This window comes from Hemiscyllium ocellatum, chromosome 20 (genome assembly GCF_020745735.1).
Source record: "Hemiscyllium ocellatum isolate sHemOce1 chromosome 20, sHemOce1.pat.X.cur, whole genome shotgun sequence".
NCBI classification, from domain to species: domain Eukaryota; kingdom Metazoa; phylum Chordata; class Chondrichthyes; order Orectolobiformes; family Hemiscylliidae; genus Hemiscyllium; species Hemiscyllium ocellatum.
Window position 1 is genome coordinate 24,189,049 of NC_083420.1, and position 22,871 is coordinate 24,211,919.

At 41.2% G+C, this 22,871-nt stretch overlaps 1 protein-coding gene across 2 annotated transcripts in view; it reads left to right on the top strand.

Annotated features, from left to right (window-relative positions):
- rhot2 (ras homolog family member T2) overlaps nucleotides 1–22,871 on the top strand; it is a 45,734-nt gene that overhangs the window by 9,228 nt on the left and 13,635 nt on the right. The window contains exons 4-10 of one of the 2 annotated variants that reach the window (XM_060840620.1): nucleotides 1,147–1,190; nucleotides 1,848–1,901; nucleotides 15,619–15,671; nucleotides 16,320–16,428; nucleotides 17,719–17,820; nucleotides 19,048–19,146; nucleotides 22,214–22,322. In XM_060840620.1, the coding sequence (XP_060696603.1) occupies nucleotides 1,147–1,190; nucleotides 1,848–1,901; nucleotides 15,619–15,671; nucleotides 16,320–16,428; nucleotides 17,719–17,820; nucleotides 19,048–19,146; nucleotides 22,214–22,322 (570 nt within the window). The remainder of the gene's footprint in view (nucleotides 1–1,146; nucleotides 1,191–1,847; nucleotides 1,902–15,618; nucleotides 15,672–16,319; nucleotides 16,429–17,718; nucleotides 17,821–19,047; nucleotides 19,147–22,213; nucleotides 22,323–22,871) is intronic. The other variant, XM_060840621.1, reaches the window with a different exon arrangement.

Consider the following 22,871-nt stretch of genomic DNA (forward strand, 5'->3'; position numbering starts at 1 on the left):
CGTGAATTTGAAAAGCAGCAGAGGAGTTCTCTGCAGTTTTATGCTTAATACCTATCACTTGACCAACATGAACTAAAAGCAGTGATCTCATTGCTGTACTTGGCTTGCTGTGTGTAGATTTGCTGATGCATTTTTCTGCGTACAAATGGCTGTTGCATGTTGGGGAACAAATGTAAGTCATCGTTCTTCATGTCTGAGCTGGAATAGTGTGCAATGCTACATTATTTAAGGATGACTAGCATTAAGCTTAAGTTTGCTAATGATCAGGAACAGAAATTTTGTCTTCCCTGTCCATCCACCTTTAGTTGAGGGTCAGTTGTATTGCCTTACCTTTGTTCTGGTTAAGGTCAACTAACCTGTGCAGCCTGAATATTAAACTTGTACTATGTCAAGACGGAAACCAACTACACCACAGAGAAGATCGTGACCTTGTTTGGTGACCTGATTCATCCAATTCTTCAAAAAGGTGTGTTGATGAACTGGCCTTTTTCAGTGCAAACTTGATCCATGTTACTGGTCTCAAACCATAAAATGTATGTGTCTCTGCAAATTGGTTGTTATGTAGTATGACTTGGATGATGGAAGTGAATGCACTGTTGCCAGGTTTGCAGATGACACCAAAAATAAGTGGCAGTGCGAGTGATGAGACGTAAGCAGTCTACAGAGGGAGATAGGTTAAATGAGTAATCAAAAATTTGGCGGATAGAGGCAAGGTTGAGTAGATTGTACCTGTACTCACTGGAGATGAGAAGTGACCTTTTTGGAACATTTAAAATTCTTAGGCAGCTTGACAGGGTAGATGTTGAGAAATTGTTTCTCCTTGTGGGAGAGTCAAGGACCAGAGGGCATAATTTCAGATTAAGGTGTCACCTATTTGAGATAAGGAATTTCTCTGAGTTTCGTGAACCTGTGAATTCTTTACTGTAGAGAGCTGTCAAGGCTGGGTGTTTTAAGTATATTCATAACTGAAATAGACAGTTCCCTAACCAAGTAAGGGATTGGAAGTTTATGGGGAAAGAACAGGAAAAGCATGTAAGATTATCAGATTAGCCACGGTCTAATTGAATGTCAGAACAGATTTAATAGGCCTACAAGCCTCTTCTGCTCCTGTGCCTTGTGGTCTTAATAAACTTTCTTTGTTTACAGCTTCAGAGCAGACAGATGATGAGCTCCAGGATGAGATTAACCGGGTAAGGACTTCCCAGATTTGTAGTTAATGCAGTATTTATAATCTTGGGCTCAGTCCTAAACTTCAAAAGTCAATATGTATTCAGGTATAGGAGAGAAACATCAATTTGCGAGCATCCTGGCTGAATGGGGACCATTACCTTGACATTTTGCCATATATCACTGTGGTATTCTCTGCTTTATGAGAAATTGTGGTCAATCCATCTTTACCTTCTCTTTCAATGCTTCCCTGAAGAGGGCATTACCCTGTCTACACTCAGTACATGTGATGGTCAAGACTACTAGGCCAAAAGTAAAGTAATAAAGCTAACGCAGTCTAGGAATTCGAAGGTACCTGACCTGTGCTTTTCCAGTTTCATATCTATTGACTAGGAGTTGGAGGGTCAGGTCTGGATTCTGGATTGTATCTGACTGTGTTTTAAGGCATTGTGGGAGGTTTACATATTTTTCTTCTCCATCTTCCACATTCACTCAACTCCTTCCCTCTTGGGCTCTACTTTGTCTGTGAGTTTTCAAGGCTTTGCTTGACATATCCAGCTTCCCTTTCCCCTTTGAATTGCAGGTGCTACTCTTCAATTCCCCAGAAGTTATTCCTATACATAGGATATAACATTCATTGCAAATAACCAAGCGTTCATATCTTTCTTTCTCTTTTTTAGGCAAATGTGGTTTGCGTTGTGTATGATGTAAATAAAGAGAGCACCATTGAAAAGGTACTGTTGCATCCTGTGTCATCTCACATGTTTTAATGTGCAGTGCTTCCTGGAAAAAAATATGAGCACAAGTGGCTCATTCAACTGAGATTATTCAGGAAGCAAATTAGTATGATCTGCATTTCCACTGTACAATAAAGCCATAAATTAAAGTGAAACATTTTGCGTTATAAAGAAAAGAGAATAAACTTGCACAAGGAAATAGTTTAGTCACAATTTGGGTACCTCCAGGAAGATGCAGACTGCACAGCATGCTAGGAACATTGAAATAGGGTAGGTGTTCTTGCTGTTTGTAATGGCACTGGACTCGTAATCAGAGTCCCAGTCTAATGTTCCGGGGATAGGTTTGAATCCATTGCAGATGGTGAAATTAACTTTTCAGTTGTTAAAAATTCTAATTACAATTTGTTCAATGGCAACCATCATTATCAAATAATCATTATCAATTGTTATGAAGCACCTATTTGATTCATTACATAGAAAACATTGAAAATTACAGTGAAGCACATGTCCTTCAGCCCTTGATGTTGCGCTGACCTGTGGAACCAGTCTGAATCTAACTATTCTACACTATTCCATTTTCATCCAATGTTTATCCAATGACCATTTAAATGCTGTTAAATTTGGCAAGTCTACTATAGTTGCAGGCAGGTTGTTCCACGCCCCTACACCTCTTGATTAAAGAAACTACCTCTGACATGTGTCCTATTATCTATCACCCCTCAATTTAAAGCTATGTCCCCTCGTGCTAGCCATCAGCATCCGAAGAAAAAGGCTGTCACTGTCCACCCTATTTAACCCTCTATCTCATCTGTCTCAATTAAGTTACCTCTCAACCTCCTTCTCTCTAATGAAAACAGCCTCAACTCCCTCAGCCTTTCCTCATAAGATCTTCCCTCCAAACCTGGCAACATCCTAGTAAATTGTTGTGCTTCTGTTCGCCGAGCTGGAAATTTGTGTTGCAGATGTTTCGTCCCCTGTCTAGGTGACATCCTCAGTGCTTGGGAACCTGCTGTGAAGCGCTTCTGTGATGTTTCCTCCGGCATTTATAGTGGTTTGTATCTGCCGCTTCCGGTTGTCAGTTCCAGCTGTCCGCTGCAGTGGTCGGTATATTGAGTCCAGGTCAATGTGTTTATTGATTGAATCAGTGGATGAGTGCCATGCCTCTAGGAATTCCCTGTCTGTTCTCTGTTTGGCTTGTCCTATAATAGTCGTGTTGTCCAAGTCAAACTCATGTTGCTTGAAATCTGAGTGTGTGGCTACTAAAGGCAGCTGCAAAAGAAGTTGCATCAACACACTGTTCAAAAGGGCCACAACACACTGCAGCAGACCTGAACTGCAAAAAGAGGAAGAAGAACACCTCTACAATGTATTCGCCAAAAACGGATACCCCCGCAATTTCATCAACAGATGCCTACGGGAAAGACAACGGAATGAGGACATGCCACACACAAAGGACTAGCCATGTTACCATACATCAAGAGCATTTCTGAACTGACAGCTAGACTACTACGACCACTAGGACTCATAACAGCACACAAACCAACAGCCACTCTCAGACAACAACTCACCAGGACAAAGGACCTGATACCCAGCATGAGCAAAACCAATGTAGTGTACAAAATCCCATGCAAGGACTGCACAAAACACTACAATTACAAATAGGAAGACAGCTAACGATCTGCATCCATGAACGCCAACTAGCCACGAAACGACATGACCAGCTATCCTTAGTAGCCACATATGCAGATGACCAGCAACATGATTTCGACTGGGACAACACTGCAATTATAGGACAAGCCAAACAGAGAACAGCCAGGGAATTCCCAGAGGCATGGAACTCATCCTCAGATTCAATCAATAAGCATGTCGACCTGGACCCAATATACCGACCACTGCAGCAGACAGCTGGAACTGACGACCGGAAGCGGCAGAGACAAATCGCTATAAATGCCGGAGGAAAGATCACAGAAGCGCTTCACAGGAGGCTCCCAAGCACTGAGGATGTCACCTAGACAGGGGACGAAATATCTGCAACACAAATTCCCAGCTCGGTGAACCGAACCACAACAATGAGTATCCGATCTACAAAACTTCTCACAAACTTTAAACATCCTAGTAAATCGCCTCTGAACCCTTTCCAAAGTTTCTACATCCTTCCGATCAGGCAGTGACCAGAACTGTACGCAATACTCAAGTGCAGCCACACCAGAGTTTTGTACAGCTGCAACATGACTTCATAGCTCCAAAGCTCAATCCCACTACTAATAATAGAGAGGGGGTGGGGCATTTTTGATAAAGGATAGCATTACAGCTGTGCTGAGGGAGGATATTCCTGGAAATACATCCAGGGAAGTTATTTGGGTGGAACTGAGAAATAAAGGGATGATCACCTTATTGGGATTGTATTATAGATCCTTGAATAGTTAGAGGGAAATTGAGAAACAAACTTGCAAGGAGATCTCAGCTATCTGTAAGGATAGTAGGGTGGTTACGGTACGGCATTTTAACTTTCCAAACAGACTGGGACTGCCATAGTGTGAAGGGTTTAGATTGAGAGGAATTTGTTAAGTGTGTACAAGACAATTTTCTGATTCAGTATGTGAATGTACCTACTACAGAAGGTGCAAACCTTGACCTTCTGTTGGGAAATAAGGCAGGGCAGGTGACTGAGGTGTCAGTGGGGACCACTGGGGCCAGCGACCGTAATTCTACTCGTTTTAAAATAGTGATGGAAAAAGATAGACCAGATCTAAAAGTTGAAGTTCTAAATTGGAGAAGGGCCAATTTTGATGGTATTAGGCAAGAACTTTTGAAAGCTGATTGGGGACAGATGTTCGCAGGTAAAGGGACAGCTGGAAAATGGGAATCCTTCAGAAATGAGCTAACAAGAATCCAGAGAAAGTATATTCCTGTCAGGATGAAAGGGAAGGCTGGTAGGTGTAGGGAATGCTGGATGACGAAAGAAATAGAGTGTTTGGTTCAGAAAAAGAAGGAAGCATATGTCAGGTACAGACAGGATAGATCGAGTGAATCCTTAGAAGAGTATAAAGAAGGTAGGAGTATACTTAAGAGGGAAATCAGGAGGGAAAAACAGGGACAAGATAGCTTTGGCAAATAGAATTAAGGAGAATCCGAAGAGTTTTTACAAATATATTCAGGGCAAAAGGGTAACTAGGGAGAGAATAGGGCCCCTCAAAGACCAGCAAGGCAGCTTTTGTGTGGAGCCGCAGAAAATGGGGAAATACTAAATGAATATTTTGCATCAGTATTTACTGTAGAAAAGGATATGGAAGATATAGACTATCGGGAAATAGATGGTGACATCTTGCAGAATGTCCATGTTACAGCGGAGGAAATGCTGGATGTCTTGAAACGGGTAAAGGTGGATAAATCCCTAGGCTTTCAAACATCGACTGGGACTGCCATAGTGTTAAAGGTTTAGATGGAGAGGAATTTCTTAAGTGTGTACAAGACAATTTTCTGATTCAGTATGTGAATGTACCTACTAGAGAAGGTGCAAAACTTGACCTATTCTTGGGAAATAAGGCAGGGCAGGTGACTGAGGTGTCAGTGGGGGAGCACTTTGGGGCCAGCGACCATAATTCTATTTGTTTTAAAATAGTGATGGAAAAGATTAGACCAGATCTAAAAGTTGAAGTTCTAAATTGGAGAAAGGCCAATTTTGATTGTATTAGGCAAGAACTTTCAAAAGCTGATTGGAGGCAGATGTTCGCAGGTAAAGGGATGGCTGGAAAATGGGAAGCCTTCAGAAATGAGATAACAAGAATCCAGAGAAAGTATATTCCTGTCAGGGTGAAAGAGAAGGCTGGTAGGTATAGGGAATGCTGGATGACTCAAGAAGTTGAGGGTTTGGTTAAGATAAAGAAGGAAGCATATGTCAGGTATAGATAGGATAGATCAAGTGAATCCTTAGAAGAGTATAAAGAAGGTAGGAGTATACTTATGAAGGAAATTAGGAGGGAAAAACAGGGACATGAGATAGCTTTGGCAAATAGAATTAACGAGAATCCAAAGGGGTTTTACAAGTATATTAAGGACAAAAGGGTAACAAGGAAGAGAATCGGGCCCCTCAAAGATCAGCAAAGCAGCCTTTGTGTGGAGCCACAGAAAATGGGGGAGGTACTAAATGAATATTTTGCATCAGTATTTACTGTAGAAAAGGGTATGGAAGATATAGACTGTAGGGAAATAGATGGTGACATCTTGCAAAATGTCCAAATTACAGAGGAGGAAGTGCTGGTTGTCTTGAAACGGTTAAAGGTGGATAAATCCCCAGGACCTGATCAGGTGTACCAGAGAACTCTGTGGGAAGCTAGAGAAGTGATTGCTGGGCCTCTTGCTGAGATATTTGTATCATCGATAGTCACAGGTGAGGTGCCGGAAGACTGGAGGTTGGCTAACGTGTGCCACTGTTTAAGAAGGGTGGTAAGGACAAGCAAGGAACTATAGACCGGTGAGCCTGATGTTGGTAGTGGGCAAGTTGTTGGAGGGAATCCTGAGGAACAGAATGTACATGTATTTGGAAAGGCAAGGACTGATTGGGGATAGTCATCATGGCTTTGTGCGTGGGAAATCATGTCTCACAAACTTGATTGAGTTTTTTAAGACCAGAAGACATAGGAGTGGAAGTAAGGCCATTTAGCCCATCGGGTCCACTCTGCCATTCAATCATGGCTGATGGGCGTTTCAACTCCACTTACCAGCATTCTCCCCGTAGCCCTTAATTCCTTGTGACATCAAGAATTTATCAATCTCTGCCTTGAAGATATTTAGCGTCCTGGCTTCCACTGCACTCTGCGGCAATGAATTCCACATGCGCACCTCTGGCTGAAGAAATGTCTCCGCATTTCTGTTCTGAATTTACCCCCTCTAATTCTAAGGCTGTGTCCACGGGTCCTTGCCTAATGGAAACAATTTCCTAGCGTCCGCCCTTTCCAAGCCATGTATTATCATGTAAGTTTCTATTAGATCTCCCCTTAATCTTCTAACTCCAATAAATACAATCCCAGGATTCTCAGCTGTTCCTCGTATGTTAGACCAACCATTCCAGGGATCATCCGTGTGAATCTCCGCTGGACACGCTTCAGTGCCAATATGTCCTTCCGGAGGTGTGGGGACCAAAACTGGCACAGTACTCCAAGTCGGGCCTAACCAGAGCTTTATAAAGTCTCAGTAGCACAACGGTGCTTTTATATTTCAACCCTCTTAAGATAAATGACAACATTGCATTCGCTTTCTTAATCACGGACTCAACCTGCATGTTTACCTTTAGAGAATGCTCGACTAGCACTCGCAGATCCCTTTGTACTTTGGCTTTACGAATTTTCTCACCGTTTAGAAAGTAGTCCATGCTTTTATTCTTTTTTCCAAAGTGCAAGATCTCGCATTTGCTCATGTTGAATTCCATCAGCCATTTCCTGGACCACTCTCCCAAACTGTCTAGATCCTTCTGCAGCCTCCCCACTTCCTCAGTACTACCTGTCTGTCCACCTAACTTCGTATCATCAGCAAACTTTGCTAGAATGCCCCCAGTCCCTTCATCCAGATCATTAATATATCATGTGAACAGCTGTAGCCCCAAAACTGAACCCTGCGGGACACCGCTTGTCACCGGCTACCATTCTGAAAAAGAACCTTTTATCCCAACTCTCTGCCTTCTGTCAGACAGCCAATCCTCAATCCATACCAGTAGCTTACCTCGAACACCATGGGCCCTCACCTTGCTCAGCAGCCTCCCGTGTGGCACTTTATCAGAGGCCTTTTGGAAGTCTACATAGACCACATCCACTGGGTTTCCCTGGTCTAACCTACTTGTCACCTCTTCAAAGAATTCCAACAAGTTTGTCAGAAACAACCTCCCCTTACTAAAGGAAGTAACAAAGAGGATTGGTGAGGGCAGAGCGGTAGATGTGATCTATATGTAAGGTAAGGCATCTGACAAGGTTCCTCATGGAAGACTGGTTAGCAAGGTTAGATCTCATGGTATACAGGGAGAACTAGCCATTTGGATACAGAAATGGCTCAAAGGTAGAAGTCAGAGAGTGGTGGTGGAGCGTTGTTTTTCAGATTGGAGGCCCGTGACCAATGGAGTGCCAAGGATCGGTGCTGGGTCCTCTTCATTTTGTCATTTACATAAATGATTTGGATGCGAGCATAAGAGGTACAGTTAGTAAGTTTGCACATGACACCAAAATTGGAGGTGTCATGGACAGCAAAGAGGGTTACCTCAGATTACAACAAGATCTGGACCAGATGGGCCAATGGGCTGAGAAGTAGCAGATGGGGAGTTTAATTCCGATAAATGCAAGGTGCTGCATTTTGGGAAAGCAAATCTTAGCAGGACTTTATACGCTTAATGGTAAGGTCCTAGGGAGTGTTGCTGATCAAAGAGACCTTGGTGCAGGTTCATAGCTCCTTGAAAGTGGAGTCGCAGGTAGATAGGATAGTAAAGAAGGTGTTTGGTATGCTTTCGTTTATTGACCAGAGTATTGAGTACAGGAGTTGGCAGATCATATTGCGGCTGTACAATACATTGGTTAGGCCACTGTTGGAATATTGTGTGCAATTCTGGTCTCTTTCCTATTGGAAAGATGTGAAACTTGAAAGGGTTCAGAAAAGATTTACAAGGATGTTGCCAGGGTTGGAGGATTTGAGCTACAGGGAGAGGCTGAAGAGGTTGGGGCTGTTTTCCCTTGACCGTCGGAGGCTGAGGGGTCACCTTCGAGGTTTGCAAAATTATGAGGGGCATGGAATAGGGTAAATCGGGAAAGTCTTTTCTCTGGGGTTGGGGAGTCCAGAATTAGAGGGCATAGGGTTAGGGTTAGAGGGGAAAGATATAAAAGAGACCTAAAGGGCAACATTTTTACACAGAGTGGTACATGTATGGAATGAGCTGTCAGAAATGGTGGAGGCTGGTAGACTTGCACCATTTAAAAGGCATTTGGATGGGTATATGAATAGGAAGGGATTGGAGGCAGGTGGGACTAGATTGGGTTGGGATATCTGGTCGGCATGGACGGGTTGGACCAAAGGATTGGTTTCCATGCTGTACATCTTAATGACTCTATGACTCAAAAGCTATACTAATGACCTCTTTGTGAAAGACATTTGTCATCCTTACCTGGTCAGGTATACATGTGACCCCAAACATCGTGTTATGTTGACTCTTAACTAGCTTATAGAATGACCTGAGAAAACCATTGAGTTCAAGGGCAGTTCGGAAAGGGTAATAAATACTGGCCCAGGGACTTCCCACAAACCAGTGGAGAAACATTAATAAAAAATATAGTTATGAGGAGAGAGTTGATATGCTGGACTGTTTTCATTGGATCAGGGCAGGGGGAAGGAAAACTGATTGAGGATTTTCATGGGAGTAATGAGATTAATTTTGTGATTGGTACATGTCTAGAGTGAGAAGATAAAGCAAAGAATTAGTCTGGGATTGATTCAGTATTATGGAGAGTGCGTGAGGAAGCAATGAGATTAATTTGGGTTTATTCTAACAAAGGACCAGAACAGACCTTTCTCCTTCACTGTCCATTTGAGATGGCAAACAAATTTAATGTTGCATTGGAAAGGCCATCTCTGTCAATGTAACATTCCTGTATTTCACTAGGAATGTAGGCCTGGATTGTCATGGAATGAACAAGCACAGGGATGATGGATGCTTCATGGCTATCTTTCAGTGTTCACACATCTGGAATGTTTCCTGCAGATTTGAAAGGAGCAAATAGAACCTCATTATTTAAGAAGGGAAGAAGAAGGAAAATGGAAATTTACAAACCTGTTAGTTTCATGTCACTAGCAAAAATGTTAGATTCTGTTACAAAGCATGCAATAACTAGACAATTAAAAATAATGATATGATTGATCAGAGTCAACTTGGATTTATGAAAGGGGAATCATTAATGACAAATGCTGGAGTTATTATTAAGGGTATTACTCGCAGTATAGATAAAGGAGAACAAGTCAGTATGTTGTATTTGAATTTTCAGAAGGCTTTTGATAAGGTTCCACCAAGAATGTTAATAAACAAAATCTGAGCACATGGGATGGGGATAATACACAGTTATGGTTAACAGACAGATAGGAGAGTAGGATTATACAAGTTGCTCTCAGGCTGGCAGGCTGTTATGAAGAGGGTAGATAATATCTAATCAGTCTGTTCAGGGTTGTCGTTGCTCAATACTGGAACAGATGGAAATTGAACCTAGACCTCCCGGTCCAGAGGTAGGGCCAGTGTCACTAGTTTGGAGAGAATCAGTGCTGGAGCCATAGTTCACAGTCTAAGTGATTCAATGTGGTGACCAATTGTAACATTTCCCAATGTATAAGGGCTCTTGTTACAAAGAATAGCTCTTGTCGCCCTATCTCTACTAAAGAATGTTTGAGTTCAAATCCCATCTGCTACAGAGATATATTCTAACATGTCTGAACAGGATGATTAAAAAAAAATTTCCCATTTATTGATGACACTAAACTATGTATGAGCAGTGACCTCATTGAAACCTACAGCATTCTCACAGGTCGTGACAGGGTAGATGTAAATAATGTTTCCCCAAATGGTGAATCTAGAATGAGGGATGCAGATTCAGAGTATGGGGTACACACTTCAGACAGATGAGGAGAAACCTCTTCTGAGTGCAGTGAATCTTCAAAATTGCCTATCCCACAGATGTGTGGAACCTCAATCATTGAGCCGGTTCGAAACAAAAATCAATAAGTATTTGGATACTAATTACACAGTATGGATATGGAGTTAGCATGTGAAGTTGGTGTTGAGGTAGATGATCAACCTTCATCTAACTGTATGCAGGTTTGATGGGCTGAATGGATTACTCCTGCTTCTATGTCCCGATAAGAAGGCCATTTGACCCACCAGTGTCCAAACAGCCATCCACTCATTTACCCATCTAATTCTCTTCGTTGTCCCCCCACCCCCCAAAAAAAGCCTTAATTCCCTTTTGGAAGTTATGCTTGGATTTATTTCCACAATCCTTTCTCATTCGTGATCATTATAACTTGCCCTGTTTTAAAAACACATCTGAAGTAGTAAAAAGATGTCATTCAGTCCTTGCAGAAATGCACGGTTTCCTATGACACAACTCTAATCATCAAATGCATTTGTAAAATTGGAGAGCTACCACCGAGACCTGATACTGCTTGACACAGCATGTTTGTCTACCTGGAACTGGAAAGGCTGTTAAATGTTGCCTAACACTCATGGCTGGGAGACAGATTTGCAACTGATAAATAGGATATGTATCTCATCTACCTGATACGTGATATTGATGTGCTCAATTTCTAACTTTAGAACATGTGTTGGGAATTCTGTGTGCAGTGGTATCTGGGTCATCCACTCCAGAGGTCTATTTTAGATTGTAATCCACACCTACACGACTGACCACTCCATATTGCTTTCTCTATGCGTCACAGCACAGAAACCTCTTGCATAGATTTATTTGACAAGATTAATACTGTAGTCAGGAGGATTTCAGTCCAGCTTGACTGTCTAACCTGATTGAAAATTTTTGTTTTTTGTTTTATTTTTGTACATTGTCACTAACCTAAATCCCTGGTTCAAGATCGCCCCAAGTCAGCTTCACAGCATGTCTAGAAAAAAGGGTTCTTTCACTGGTGGCTGACTGTTCAGCAGCTGCCCACTGGTATTTCATTCTGTTCGACTTGGATTGATTGCACAGATTAAGTTTGGTTTGGAAGCAGCAGCTTGTTTTACAGGGACATTATTTCTATTGGTTCAAAATGTAATTCTATCCAGTAAACACACTATATGTGTTAAAATGTTCACTAATCTTTCTCGACATATTAGATTGTCACTTCTGGTTCTTAGCACTCTTGCCTTCTGAGAGAGAAACTGAGAGTTTGGTTTTCACTCCAGTGCAGTACAGAGGGAGTGGAGCGTTGCACTTGTTGAAGGTGCCACCCTGCAGATGAAATTGAAACTGATCATCTTCATGGGTGGATGTCAAAAATCAGATGATCATTGTTTCAAAAGAGGACAGTTTTAACTGTTGTTTGGCTAATAATTATCTCTCTAACAGCATTGCTAAAATGGATTATCTGGTTATTTTGTTAAAAGTCACTCGACACCAGATTATGGTGCAGCAGGTTTATTTGAAATCACAAGTTTTCAGAATGCAGCCTCTTCATCAGATGAAGTCTGAAGTCATAGTTATTTTGTTGTTCATGGGAACTTGTTATGTACAAATTGGCTGCCACATTTCCTAAATCGCATCAATGACAACAGTTCAGAAGTATTTCGTTGGCTGTAAATCACTTAGAATTTCCTGTGAAAAGTAATATAGAAATGCAAAGTTTGGTATCTCAGTTATCACTGGATTAGCCAAGGAATCATGTTCACTTGCTAACCTGGAAAATTAAGTTGAATCAACCTTATACTTATATTCTGGATTAGTGGTGCTGGAAGAGCACAGCAGTTCAGGCAGCATCCAAGGAGCAGTAAAATCGAAGTTTCGGGCAAAAGCCCTTCATCATAACTTATTTGTTGACAGCAGAAACAAAAGCTTATTAACAGAAATAAGATTTTTAAAGGATTGGATACTCTGGAGGCAGGAAGCATGTTTCTGCTGATGGATGAGTCCAGAACCAGAGGACACAGTTTAAAAATAAGGGGTAGGATATTTAGAACAGAGTTGAGGCGACACTTCTTCACCCAGAGAGTGGTGAGTGTGTGGAATGCTGTGCCCCAGAAGGCAGTGGAGGCCAAGTCTCTGGATTCTTTCAACAAAGAGATAGATAGAGCTCTTAAAGATACTGGAATCAAGGGTTATGGGGATAAGGCAGGAACAGGATAATGTTTGCGAATGATCAGCCATGATTATAGTGAATGGTGGTGCTGGCTCGAAGGGCCGAATGGCCTACTCCTGCATCCATTGTCTAAAACTGAGTCACTCCTGAGTTTGTTTTCACCAGCTGACCAGGCCACTGGTTTGGCAGGCTCCCTTCCCCAAAGGGCAGCAGTGAACCAGTCAGGTTTTTAATTAGTTATTCTAGCTTTAGTAATAAAATATATTTGTTGAGTTTGATTTCACAACTTGCCTGGTAAGATTTGATCTCATCAACTCAGTGACAGCTCCTAGCTGGATAAGAATATGTACACTAACATTATAATCCCAACCTTGGGTACATACAAATTGATTGGAAGTTCTGGGTTTGACAATTGTGAATTTTTTTAAAACACATTCTGATAGCTAGATGTTACAATTATCAAGAAAGACTGAACAGTTTGGAGCTGTATTATCTGGAAAAGATCATATGGGGGTGGAGGGCAAATAAGCAGAGGTCTTTAAAATAATGAAGGGACTTAATGGACTAGATGTAAGTTCAAAATTTTTCCATTTATGGATAAGACCAAAACCAAGAGCCACACATAGAAGAGGGTCATTAATAAGTGCAACAAAGAGTCCTGGAGAAACATTGTTCCTCAGTAGTGAGATTGTGGAACTAACCAGCATAGGTTATGGTTTAAATTAATAGTACTGACACAAGAGTTTAAAGTTAGATAAAAGCATGAAACGAAGAGTGGAGGAAGGAGGTTTGTGTTGAGTATAAACATCTACATGGACCAGTTGGGCCAAATGACCCATTCTGTACCTTCAATTATTTATAATATTCCAAGAATCTCGCACATACTTTGGATTTTGTAATTTCTGAATCAAAATATAAATCATCAGTGTAATAAGGATTTAAGAAAACGGGAAATGAATTTTGCAAATAACAATGCAAATTGGATTCTCCAATGGTAAAATAAAAATTTCTCCAACTGGGTCTGAGTTTATTGGAGGTTAAGAATTGATGAAACGGAGATCCAAGATGGCGGCGACTCAGCAAGTCTGAGTTTACAGTGCTCTTCCCAAAACCTGGGTAAAGTGAGTTACTCACCCCCACCACACTTACCAAACCACCCAAAAAAATTTTCTAACCTTAATTAGCTGCTTACTATTATATTTAAGCAGTTTAATATTAAGTGGATAATGAGTAAACCAAAGGGATCCCGCAGCTCTCAGAAAACAAAGACCCCTCCCCCACCCTCCTCTCCTCCTCCGGCTGCAGCTGATGTAAAAACAGGCCTTGAAGAGATGATTGCCAGGCTGGAAACGACACTCGTCAATTTCATCGCAGAATCCAGACAGAGATGGAATGCATTCGAAGAAAAGCTGCAGAAACACAGCCAGGCTATTGAGGAATTACAGGGCCGCGTGAAGGGGGCGGAGCTAAAGGCCACGACCTCCGAGGCTGCAGCACAAACAGCTGCAGAACAGGTGCGAGCTCTGGAGCAGAGAGTCCGGGCCTTTGAAATCTACATGGATGACCTGGATAATAGAAATCGGAGAAAGAATATCCGTCTTCTGGGCCTCCCTGAACAAGAAGGGAAAGGACAGTTAGTAGTATTTCTGGAGCGATGGCTGCCCCAGCTTTTAAACCTGGGGGCTGAAACTGACCGGGTAAGGGTGGAGTGGGCCTACCGGGTCGCAGTACGCGGATCTGGCCCAAACCAGCGCCCACGCCCGGTCCTGTTCCGGCTGCAGAGTTATAGGGAGAGGCAGATACTCCTGGATGCCTCCAGAAAGCTTGGAAAGGATCCTAAAGCCATGATCCATGAAGGATCCAAGATTATGTTATTTCAGGACTTCTCCCCGGCTTTGGCACGAAGGAGGAAGGCGTTTGATGAGGTGAAGAAATGTCTAAGGAACTTAGATATTCAATACACCTTACGCTACCCAGCGACGTTATGCTTTACCCACGAAGGATCCGAGTATAATTTTAGATCACCAGAAGAGGCTAAGGAACTTTTAGACTCGTTTAAATAAATCGTAAGAGACAATTTATGTTGGCTTGCCTCTTCCACACTCCGTGGGGAGAAGTGGATACTTTACTTTTCTTTTGCTTCTGGGAGCAGGGTTGTCTTCCCTTGCTATTTTATGTTATTATACTTAACTGTAATCTGTTGGAGTTGTAATTTTATAGTTATGTGTGTTTGTACGTGGCATTGATGCTATCAGATATACTCAGGTATGGGTGGGGAGGGGTGGGGGTGGGGCGCTCACTGTTAACTCTAGCTCGGTATTATATCTAAATCCTATTAAGGAGCGCCCGGGTCAAGGGTGGGACACTGTTTGGGAGAGGATATGGTGGACCTTTAGAAAGGAAGTAAGGCCCCCTGAGAACAAGGGGGAGGATCTCCATTCAAACATTTTTTTTTTGTTCTTATTGTTTGGAAATAGTTTCCTTTTTATTATACTGTTATGAGTGTATTAGAGAACATTTTCTCTTGTTTGAAGGATGTAAATGACTCAACTATACACTCTGGATAATTGTGGATTAGATTAGTAGTTAACTGAGTTTCATTGTTTTTCTTTCTTCTTTAGTATCATTCCTTTGAATTTTGATGATTATATATTTAAGATCTATTTTTATATTAATGTTTGTGCTTGAAAGTTCTGTTTATTTTTGTAAATCTGTCAAAATATTAAATTTCTAATAAAAATATCTTTTAAAAAAAACGAATTGATGAAACAAGCACTAAGATGTTCTGGAAAAAACAAGTTAAGTATCTCTTTTTTTTGTCTGGGTGAATCCAGCAATCCCCAATTCAGTTATTTAGTTGTACTCCAGGTGAAAGTGTCAAACTCTTCTCTTGTTTTTTTTTCAGATCCAAAGTAAATGGATTCCATTGGTAAATGGAAGCACTGATCAGGGCAACAGGTAAGTCAACATTTTTTGGACAAAGTCAGAAATCACACGGCACCAGGTAATAGTCTAACAGATTTATTTGAAATCACAAGCTTTCCAATTGGGGCTACACTTCAAAAGCTTGTGATTTCAAATAAGCTTGCTGGACTATAACCTGGTGTCGTGTGATTTCTGACTTTGTCCACTCCAGTCCAACACCGGCACCTCCACAACATTTTCTGGAGCTGACTGCGGGGACTCTGGGAAGTGGCAGTTTCAGTTTGAGCTTCCCATTGCTGCAAATTAATAGTGGTATTAATTGGAATAGGGAAAGCCATTCTGTCCCTTGGAAATACAGTGCCATGCTGGAATTCTCTCCATTAAATTTCTTCCTCAGTTTTTTCTCCACCTTAATACCCACTTTTTTTCTTCTTTCAGACCCATCTTTAACACTCAATAATATTGTCTGTCTTACTGATTTTGGTTTTTTGACTTTACTTCTAGAAGCACCTCGGAATTTTTAAACTGTATTGCATGTGCTTTATAAATGTAAATGACATGCCTGACATTTCTTAGAGTAAAGCTTTCTGGTGCAGTTGTTCAGTTACCATATGTTTCTATCATTTATTTGTTTTTTCAGACCAGCTCTTTTGTTTGATTACTTATATATGTTTCTCCCAGAATTCCAGTAATCCTGGTAGGTAACAAATCAGACCTACAAGGAACCAGTTCCATGGAAACAATTCTGCCTATCATGAACCAGTTCATGGAAATTGAAACCTGTGTGGAGGTGAGACCCACAATATGAAATTTTCTGATTTTGCTGATTGTAGCTTTGGGAACTAAACAGACTGTTGTCCCAATAAAATAATATTTTAAAAATATTCTTGGCTTTAGGCAGCAATAAATAGGATTATGTGAGGTCCATTTGGCCTTTTGAGCCTGTTCTGCTGTTCAGTAAGATCACATTCAATCTGATGGTGCCTCACTGAATTTAATTCGCCAGGACACTGATGCCTGTATGGTTCAAGTGACAGCTCTTTTAAAGGTACTGATGCCCCCTTTTCCCAGTGCTAGAGATGGTACCTCATGAATTTAAACTCATTCCTCCCACAGTTAGGAGTTTAATTCCTTGATCTTATTCAGCTTCTGTAAATTTGTTTGTAGCTTAGGTAGTAATTCAAAGATTTTTGTTCTCCATTTAATTTAGAGCTTTGCTCCTTCTGTTCGCTTCGCAGAAGAGCCTCTTTCTTAGTCCTGTCTGCTGTTGGTGGTGCCCATGTGAATTATGATAACTAATTCCTTCCTTTCCTATTCCAATGTGTTCTCCAATGTAGAGGGGCTTTCCTTAACCCTGGCAGTGTACAAGTAGCATACCCTTCTGGGCTTGATTTTGGCTGCAGACAACAGTGACTGTCCCTCTCAACTACTGCAACACTCATTTATACTCCAAACCCAACTTGAATAGCCCTGTAGACCTCAATAGTGTGGTCAGTTCATTCATCTTCCCTGCGATACACTAACCAGGCCAGTTATCCCATCCCATATCGGCCTGTGAAACTAATCTTATTCAGTTCATTTCAAGGGAAGCTAAGAGTCAATCATGTTGTGTACAGATCCAGATCAGGTAAGGATGGTATGTTTCCTTCATTGAAGAACACTGTGTCTTCCTGGTTTAAAGAAATGTCTTTTTGTGATAAATTCCAGACATTTTTATTTTCACTGATTGATAAATGCAGACATGGGCTGAAAGCTGTTTGGCAGAAGGCTGCAGTAAATTTAAATCTTTTGGATGTATTGAGATTCACTTTCCCAACCAGGAGAAGACAATAAATGTCTCCTAGTAACCAGTCAAGTCCATGCCATCATAGGGCATTAGAACAGGGATTCTCATTTAGTTCCTGAACTTCGATCTCCTATGATCTGTAATGTGACTCAACCCAGTTGGCTCACCATATTTATGCCTGGTTAATGGGCAGCAGTGGAAGATGCTGGGAAAACTGGTGTTTTGATTATATCTATCTGGGGTACTCCCCTGCCTCCTGTTGTTCCACATATTATGCTACTTTATATCTTACAGTGTTCTGCTAAGAATCTAAAGAATATTTCAGAGCTGTTCTTCTATGCACAGAAGGCTGTCCTGCACCCAACTGCACCTCTATATAGCCCAGAAGATCAACAGGTAACATACAAAGCAATGTTACTTTAACTTTGGACAGTTTTATGCCTTTGAACCTTGCTTAGAAATCAGTTTTTATACTCTGTTGTCACTTTGGTCAATAATTGTCCCAACCTCATTTTGTGTTAGCAAAGAAGTGCAATTTGAAGCGATTATAAAGGTGTTGCCGTTTTGGATGAGGTGTTAAGCCAAAGCCCTGTCTGACCCCATAGATGGCTATTAAAGATCCTATAGCATCATACAAAGAGCAGCAGAGTTCCCTTAGTGTCCTGGCCATATTTATTCCTCCACCAATCCCTAACTATGTCATCTTAATCGCATGGGACTTTGTATTCAAATTAACTGTTCAGTTTCCTAGTCATAAGTGACCATGCTTCATCAGCCTAAAATGCCCTGAGGTCATTAACTATGCTATATAAGCTCAAAGCAGTTTTTTCCATTCTTTAGATTTCATTCATCAGAGTGGCCTTAAGAATAAACTTGGTTGTCTTGATCTTGAGCCTTCTGGACTGCATGTTCAATCCAAGCTATGTTAACTGTTAGACCATTGCAGGGGCTGATACTGAGTTTCAGAACTGCTTTTAAATCTAATTGCCTCACTAATAGGAGGGAGAAGGGAAAAACTGGAAGCCTTATCTCTTGCATGTTACAAAGGCTGTGTACTTTACTCCTAGTGTGGCAATTTAAAAATTCCAATTCAGTTTTTGTTTATTAAAAAAAACTGAAATTAGAAAGCTGGTATTGGTAAAAGTGGCTCTGATGCTGTCTACTTGTCTTAGAAACCCTGATTAATTGACTGATCTCCTTCAGGGAAGAAATTCTCATGTCTTGACCCTGTGTGACTCCAGTCACTTAATATATTGTGGTTTATTCCTTTTGACCCCTCAAATAGGTTAGCATGCCCCCTTGATTATGTGAAACTGCATCAACAGATGCAGTGGTTCAAGAAAAAGACCCATTACCACCACCACCTCCTCAGGGTAACTAGGGTTTGGCAAGAAGTGCCAATGCCACCTACGTAGAGATTTTTAAAAATGGTTTTACACCAATTGTTTAAGCAAATAATCTCTGCTGGCAGGCACCTAAAAGTGGGACTTGTCTAGATCTAATTACTTAGCAAGTCTCCAACCAATAAGTTTCTAGCCTATACAAAATTGTTTTCAGATTGCACGTGATATCAGTGAGATTGCCCATTTGTCCCTGGCTAACAAAGCTTTGTGTGTGTTTCAGCTGAAACCATTATGTGTTCAAGCTCTGACTCGGATCTTCCACATTTCTGATCAGGACAATGACGGAATTCTCAATGACACAGAGATGAGCTTCTTTCAGGTAATTTTCAATGTATAATGCAGTGGACTAACTTAATGTACTTTCTGCTTCTCCTATCACAGTCCGTAGTAGAAAAAGGGTATTTGGCCTGTTGAAACCTGCCTCTCTAGCTTTAATATTCTGAACACGTTTGTCACTAATACTGGACTTCTCTACCTTTCCTCGAAAAGAAGAACTGGAAATGACATCACCAACCTTAAGAATCCAAGACCTATAAATAGAGAGGTGGGACATACCACCAGCGCTTCACTAGAAACTCTCTCTGATAATGTTACTAGTCTGAAAACAAATCTTCCAGCTCAGCGAGCTAATTTACATACTTATCATCAACCTGAGCTACAAATCTTCTCAAAAAACTGTACCTTGCTATTTATTCCACATTTTATCACTCTTTAGTTAGAGAGCTTTTGCTATATTTGATTATAACTTTGCTTTGACCTGGTGTACGCCATTGAATATTTTGTAACTCAGCAGGACTACTCTTACATGGGAACAGTGTGGTTGGTAATTCCAGCCTGTCTCAGCATTTGCTCTTCAGGGAGCAAATCCTATCACACCAGCTGGTGGAATCAAATCCTGCCATGGCGGATAGTGCAATATGCATTCAATATCTGGAATTAAGAATCTACTGATGACCTTGAAACCATGAATCTGATTCATTGTCCTTCAGGGAAGGAAATCTGACATCCTCCTGGTCTAGCCTACCTGAATCCAGACCCACCGAAATGTAGTTGATTCTCAATTGCCCTCTGAAATGGCCGGGCAAGCCATTTGTAACAATTGCCACAAAGCCTCTACAAAGGAATAAAACAGGAAGGACCATCTGGCGTTGACCAAGGCACTAGAAAAGGCAACAGCTGAAACAACCCTGCTAAGTCCTCCTTACTAATAACTGGGTTTGCGCCAAAATTTGGAGAGCTGTTTCACAGACTAGTCATTCTCATGGATTACACCTTACAATGTCCTTACATCACCTTCACCATCTCTGAACATGTCCTGTTCCACAGGTAGGTCATACCCAGCGGAGATGTTGGCACAGTGGTATACAGTCAGGCATGAGTCCTCAACATTGATTCTGGACCCCATGAAGTCTCATGGCTTCAGGTTAAACATGGGCAAATAAATCACCTGCTGATTACCATGTACTGTCCTCTCTCAGCTGCTGAATCAGTACTCTTCCATGTTGAATAACACTCCGAGGAAGCACTGAGCATGACAAGAGTGCAAATTATACTCTGGGTGGAGATTTCAGTGTCTGTCACCAAATGTGACTCGGCAGCAGGGCTGCTGCAGTCTCTAAAGGACATAGCTGCTAGACTGGTTTTTCAAGTGATGAGGGAACCAACAAGAGGGGAAAAATGTACTTGACCTCATCCTTAACAATGTGTCAGCTGCAGATGCATCTGTCCATGATAGTATCAGTCCGAGTGATCACTGCACAGTCCTTGTGCACTCCATGTCCTGCCTTCACATTGAGAATAACCTCCAATGTGTTATGTGGTGCCATCACTGGACAGACTTCAAATGGATCTAGCAACTCAAGATTGGGCATTCATAAGATGTTCTGGCTATCAGCAGCAGCAGGACTATACTCCAGTGCAATCTGCAACTTCATAGCGCAGCATATCCCTAATCAACCGTTACCATCAATTCATGGGATTAACCCGTGTTAATGTTATTTTGTTAAGCATTTCAGTAGAGTTACAGTTAAGCCTAATTCTTTTAAAGTTATTTTGTCTGTGTCTTATCTACACTATAAAAATAGTGTGTTTTGCTTAAAGTCTATTACTTTGACCAATCAAATTGCATCATTCATTGAAATAAGTGGTAGTTAGGGTCTAGGCTATTAATATTTTGAGCGGGGCTTAGCCTGGTCCATGACAGATTTTTAAAAAATTACTTCTGTCTGTCTTGTTCTAATTGAAATACTGTGGTGTCAAGATGATCATGCTTTCCTTGTCTGGGATGGCTTTAGGTTGAATGGAGGGTTGATAATTAAAAATACTGTTTGGTTCTTCTAATTTCACTTCTGCGTCAGTCCAAATACACCAATGGTCAGTTCAACTACAGCAGGTATTGTTACCATGTAACAGCATCACTGTAAAAGTGGTCCATTCTACAGGACCCAAAATTCATCAAGAACATATGCATCAGAAGCAGTCAGTGGTTAACGGTGGGATGGGTATAAGAAACTCGGAAGCAGGGAAAGCATCAGTGCCCAGAGTTTCTGTCCATGGTCTGACATCCCCTGCTCATCCACCTGTCTGCCTCAGTTGTTAACCTTGCAATTAAACTCTACAGCCTCTTAACTTTGTATGAAATGCTTTCTCTGTGGATACGGAGCTTTATGTTTGCTAATGTTTTATCCAAATTGCTTTTAAAATCTTCACAATTTCTTAATAGAATTTCATTGTACAGTAGCTCTTCCAGGCTACCATTTTAAAATCACATGCAAAAGAACCAGAAAGGTGATGAGAATTTTGTTTCACAGAGAGCTGTTATGATCCACTAAAGTCTGAAAGGGTGATAGAAGCAGGTTAAGTAGTAATTTGCAAATCTATTTTATTTACTTTCTTTGAAAGGCTATGGGATAAAAATGGGGTTGGGACTCATTGAATAAATAAATTTTTCAAGGATCTGGCAAGGGCATCATAGACTGGCCGCCTTCTCTCTTGTAAGGTTCCAAGATTGGGGATTTGCTAACGTGCAATTCACTTGGTGCCTTTCTCCCACCTTCTCCCTGGAACCCTACACACTGTTTATTTTCTAATTCCCTTTTGAATGCTTCGATTGAAAGTGAGGACTGCAGATGCTGGAGATCAGAGTCAAAATTGTGGTGCTGGAAAAGCACAGCAGGTCAGGCAGCATCCGAAAAACAAGAGAATCAACTTTCGGGCATAGGGCCTTCGTCAGATTACTGGTATAATGGAGACTGATTTAGTTACTATGTTTTGTAACAGCCTCAAACTGTAAATGTAAACATTCTGCACGAATGTGCACAATTTCAGAACCTAATTAGCACACTCAGGTTTGACCTCACTCTGTATTTTATGATTTCTTCATTCAGAAATACTGTTTCAGGAACCCCTTATCACCTCAAGCTTTGGAAGATGTTAAAACTGTAGTCTGGAAAAACACACCTGATGGAATCATGGATGACGGGCTGACGTTAAGTGGTATGTTGTGTACAATTTAAACATAGCACAAATATAAGAGTGTTTCTTCTTTCAGAGCGGGAGGGCTTCCTCTGTTCCTAGTTCTGGAATATTTGAGTAAAGACTTGTAGAATGTACCTGAACTGTACCTGATTCCTGATAGTCAAAGGGAGCTTCACCCCCTCAGAATAGACTACCAGCTTCTGATTGGAATGTGTTTGTTTCAGACCTGACATGGTCGAGATTCACCAGGCTATGGAGACAGATCACTGGAGAGAAGTTGACTAGATTGGCACAAACTTGATGGGTATCTGTTCAGTCTTCAAAATAAACTTTGTAATTATTTGATTTATTGATCTGTTACTGAATAGTATATTCCTGCAATTCAGGGACAAATCCTAGAGTAACCATTACCTCATAACAGAACTGTATTGAACTTCCAGACTTTGAGCATATTAGCTGATAAAGACTCTGCCTGGTCTACCTTCCTGATACTTGATACAGTTCACAGCAATCTTTCCTTTTGCCCCCACTCTATTTTTTTCTCCTCCCACCTGCTCACTCAAGCCA